General features: G+C 46.5%; 1 protein-coding gene across 1 annotated transcript; it reads left to right on the top strand.

Moving 5' to 3' along the window:
* Positions 1 to 1139: 1139 nt before the first annotated feature.
* LOC306843563 (zona pellucida sperm-binding protein 4-like) lies at positions 1140 to 4439 on the top strand (the record flags this gene model as incomplete). Its single annotated transcript, XM_079375091.1, has 9 exons — positions 1140 to 1166; positions 2839 to 2992; positions 3068 to 3255; positions 3326 to 3423; positions 3495 to 3652; positions 3723 to 3915; positions 3988 to 4135; positions 4213 to 4285; positions 4363 to 4439. The coding sequence occupies 9 exons, from the start codon at positions 1140 to 1142 to the stop codon at positions 4437 to 4439; spliced, it is 1116 nt and encodes a 371-aa protein (XP_079231217.1).
* Positions 4440 to 5048: the final 609 nt, after the last annotated feature.

Genomic DNA, 5048 nt, shown 5'->3' with positions numbered 1-5048 from the left:
TGAAAGCAGTCCTGTAGTGCTGAGGTGGCATTGTCTGGCCATACTGTGATCTGCTTTTGAACCAGTTTGATGAGTTTGAGAAGTGGTCTATATGCTGGGATTAGCATAACAGAGATGGGGTCTGAGTACCCGAGGTGGGGGCGGGGTACAGACTTGTAAGCGTTCTTTACTGTTGTGTAAACAAAGTCCAGTGTGTTGTTTCCCCTTGTTGCAAAGTCACATGTTGGTAGAACTTTGGCAAAACTGTCTTTAAGTTTGTGTGGTTGAAGTCACCGGCTATGATGAAAAAGCCGCTGGGGTTATTTGTTTGTTGTTCACTGATGGCGCTATACAGTTCACGAAGCGCGTCTTTAGCGTTTGCACACGGGGGGGGGATGTAAACCGAGACAATAACAATGGCCGTGAACTCCCGCGGTAGGTAGAACGGTAGACACTTCACAAACATAAACTCCACCAGCGATGAACAGTGTTTTGATAATACCGCAGCATTGTTACACCAGTCTTTGTTGATATACACACACAAGACACCGGGTCTTGCCAGATAGTGATGAATCTCTATCCGCTCGGTAGCTGGTTAGCCCGTACTGCTGAATGGCGGATTCCGGGATGTTGTCGTTTAGCCATGTTTCAGTGAAAACATACACACAACAATCCCTTGCCTCATGCTGTGTAGACCGACTGAGTTGAATTAAGTCCAGTTTGTTTTCCAGAGAGCGAACGTTTGAGAGCATGACTGTTGGAAGAGCCGGTCTTGTGGGGTTAGCTCTTAGCCTAGCTCGTATACCTCTGCGCTTACCGCGCTTCCGTCCTCTCTCACGCAGCTTGCGACGCTGCCTTGTGCGGGTAGCGTCATTAGGCGAGGCCGTGGTCTCGAGGTCCAGCTCCAGTAGTAAACAAAGGCCTCGTAGCTTCTCAGTAGCCGCCGGCGAGAGTTGGTGTTTGTACGCGTTGCCGATATCCAAAAGGCTTTGGCGATCATATATGTGTTTGGGAGTGATTTCGTTGTGAGTTAGCGGTAATTTTACACTATTTGGAGACGAACAGATGACATTAAAAGACATAAAAAGCACCGTCTTTGGGACCCGAAGCAGACGCTGCGTCTGACCGCGCCGCCATCTTGGATCAATCAATCTTCAAGCATGGATGATCAACTGGCCCTTCAATTGGTCTGTGCAGTTATTTTATCTGAAAGAAAGAAGAAACCACGACAAAAGGGAATATGGCAGAAACAATGACTTGGAAGACGTGGATAACAAGAACTGTCAGTACTGCAGAAAGAGTTGGAGTTAATTAAACAGTACAATGAAACTTAGTTGATTTGATTAATTTGTGGATTTTCGTTTCTCTTCATAAAGATCCATGATAAGACCGATTATACCATCTGCACTGTGATTGGCTGGATTAGTTCCATCATGTCATTGTGTCACTCACATTACCAGATCACATGGCGATAATATCAAACAGGGCTGAGTTCAGCCCTGAAAAAACGGTGCAAAACGTTTATCAAACGTAAACGGTGGTGCGTTGAACAGAGTCTGATGAAATCGGTGTAAATACGTGTTTAATACTGCAAAATACGCTCGATGTTACAGTCATTGCTCTTGCCGTCCAGAATAAAAGACAACATCCCAATTGAGTGAAGGGATTTGTGGAAACTGTGGTTCCTAATTATTGTGATCCAACATTTGCCTCGCATTTCAGGTGAAGGATAATTCACTTCTTACCTCCGAGACTGTGTTATGATCTATATGAACTTATTATTTTTATTGTAGCACCGATTTGGTCACGATCCCGGGGTTTTGTCGCAGACTATGGAAATCTGTCCGCGACAGCAAAATCCAGCCAAAAGTCCCGTAGTGTGAGCCTGCCTTAAGAATAAAACAATCCAGAAATGTCAAAACGTCAACAACTGGATTCAGCTAATGCAGGATAAAACCAAGACCGAATTCAAAATGGCAGAAATTAATACAAGTATGCTATTTTTAATTATGCTCAAGTTTGTTTTTCATGCATGTAACAAGGATAATTGAATCAATGAGAATCACACAGTTGCATAAGCTCCAACTCATGCAAGTCTGGAGAATCGTGAGGATTAATGAAGAGGGAGGAGCTATCATTAATTAGCTGAAATCTGTAGAGTACAAAAAGACCAAAAGGCTGCACTTCTAAATTGTGACTAGCTGTTGAACAATGGCTGGAATTTGGTGGTTGTGTCAGATTTTGGCAGTTTGTGCTTTCTGTCATGCTGTTCCACAGTGGAGTAATTTGCCTCAGAATCCTCAAGCTCTGATGTTCCAGCAAACTGACCAGCGGTTTCAGAAGCCAGCTCAACAGCAAACTGACCAGCGGTTTCAGAAGCCAGCTCAACAGCAAACTGACCAGCGGTTTCAGAAGCCAGCTCAACAGCAAACTGACCAGCGGTTTCAGAAGCCAGCTCAACAGCAAACTGACCAGCGGTTTCAGAAGCCAGCTCAACAGCAAACTGACCAGCGGTTTCAGAAGCCAGTTCAACAGCTAACTGACCAGCGGTTTCAGAAGCCAGCTCCGATACAAACTGACCAGCGGTTTCAGAAGCCAGCTCAACAAACTGCCCAGTGGTTTCCTCCGCAGTTTCAGAAGCCAGTTCAACAGCAAACTGACCAGCGGTTTCAGAAGCCAGCTCAACAGCAAACTGACCAGCGGTTTCAGAAGCCAGCCCAACAGCAAACTGACCGGCGGTTTCAGAAGCCAGCCCAACAGCAAACTGACCAGCGGTTTCAGAAGCCAGCTCAACAGCAAACTGACCAGCGCTTTCAGAAGCCAGCTCCGATACAAACTGACCAGCGGTTTCCTCAGCAGTTTCAGAAGCCAGTGGCCCAGGCAGAGTACCTTGATAAATGTGCTGTAGCTGATTATGAGCAGATCCAATGTGGACAACCTGGGATCAGTGGTGCTGAGTGTGAAGCTATCAACTGCTGCTTTAACGGACAGCAGTGTTACTATGGGAGGGCAGGTAAGCTTTCTCAATCTTACTGTTCATGTTAAACAGATTCTCAGCACTAACCTGTTCTTGTACCTTTTGTTCCAGTGACTGTCCAGTGTATTAGAGATGGTCAGTTTGTGGTAGTGGTGTCTAGAGACGTTACTCTGCCTAGACTGAGTCTGGATTCGGTTAGTCTACTGGGTGGAAATGACCCACCTTGCGGTCCTGTGGAGTCCACGCCTTATTTTGCTATATACCAGTTCCCTGTGACCGCATGTGGCACGAGCATGATGGTGAGCAGCTGCTTCTGGTGTAATTCTGCTTTGCTTATGGACTGGATGCCAACAGTGTTGCTATTCACAGGAGGACCGCGGATATGTGGTGTATGAGAACAGAATGACCTCCTCGTATGAAGTTGGCATTGGACCGTTTGGTTCCATCACTAGGGACAGTCATTTTGAGTAAGTGATCTATGACTTGGTGTGAATTTTAACCTTTGATAAATGCTACAAGCTCACCGTCTGTTGTCCAGGCTTCTCTTTCAGTGTAGGTACTCTGGAACTTCTGTTGAAGCTCTGGTTGTGGAGGTCAACTCTGTTCCTCCACCTCCACCAGTAGCTGCTCCTGGACCTCTCAGGGTGGAGCTCAGGCTGGCCAATGGCCAATGTGTAACCAAAGGGTGCGCAGAAGGTGAGGTCTTATCCTGTGTCTCCCTAAAGCCTTTCAAACTTGAGTGTGGTTAAACCCCAGTGTTCCTCAGGGGATGAGGCCTACACGTCCTACTACAGTGACGCTGATTATCCCGTCACAAAAGTCCTGCGGGAGCCTGTGTATGTTGAGGTGCGCATTATGGAGAGGACTGACCCCAACATTGTCCTGATGCTGGGACGTTGTTGGGCAACTTCAACCCCCAGTCCACTCAGTCTCCCCCAGTGGGACCTTCTGGTTGATGGGTGAGTGTACAGCCGATCTTATCCAGTTTGTCTACTGGGAGGCGCTTTCTAACCTTCTCTCTCTTTCTTCAGATGCCCTTACCAGGACGACCGTTATCTGACCACACTGGTTCCAGTGACTGGATCGTCTGGTCTTCAGTTCCCAACCCACTACAAGCGCTTTGTTGTGAAGATGTTCACATTTGTAGCTCCAGCCTCACTGGCTCCTCTGCAGGAAACCGTATGCCCCCCATTACTTGACCGGTTTTGTTTTTACTACTTGTGGATTCTATGACTTGCTCCTCTCTTCCCTGTCAGATCTTCATCCACTGCAGCACAGAGGTGTGCCATCCATCTTCTGGCTCTTGTGAGCAAAGCTGCACCAGGAAACGTGAGTTCTTGCTTTAACTTGACTAGCAGAACTGAGAATTTATAAGCGCGTTCACGCTCCTAAAATTTCTCTTTCAGGAAGAGACACCGCTATCAAGGCCAGGTCTAGTGAGCAGACAGTGGTTTCTAGTGGAGAAGTTACTCTGGTCCTGTAAATCTAGTGTTTTTAATAAACCTTGCAGAACACCAAGATGTTTTTGTCTATTGGTACTTTTTGACTTCGCCGAATCTGATATTACGTGCCTCTTCCGAGTGCCTTTTTCTCCCCCACACTTTTAAACCAAGGTTCCACGACCTTTTGTACAGTCATGCCTCGACTCAGAATGCTTCTGTACGAGGCATGACCCTTATCCAACCTCCAGTTGTTAACCTGGGCCACTGCATGGGGTACCAAATTAAGTGTTAATCATTAGCTTTTCATTAACAGGACGTTTGGCCCAACCAACATGCACTTATCCCATCAAAGTGTGCATACACTTTGCTGGGGAGCAACTGGGTTTTTGGGGTTGTTCAAGGGCACCTCAGCTGTGGGTATGGAAGGTAGTGTTATACACTCACTCCCTTGTATAATTCCTGCTGGTACTGATACTTGAATCCTTGACCTTTTGGGTTACTAGTCGGTCCCTCCAGGATGTTTGTAATTGCCACAGATCTTGGACTTGGACATGTCCTGTGACATCGCAACACGCATTCAAAGAAAGGTTGTATCAGTTTGAAAAATGGAATGAAGAGCCTTGTGTTCTCATACCGATTTACAAGAGCTA

The sequence above is a fragment of the Barbus barbus genome (genome assembly GCF_936440315.1).
Source record: "Barbus barbus genome assembly, chromosome: 24".
Classification (NCBI taxonomy): Eukaryota; Metazoa; Chordata; class Actinopteri; order Cypriniformes; family Cyprinidae; genus Barbus; species Barbus barbus.
Note: the sequence above shows the minus strand (reverse complement) of the source record. Positions and strands in the feature narration are given on the sequence as shown.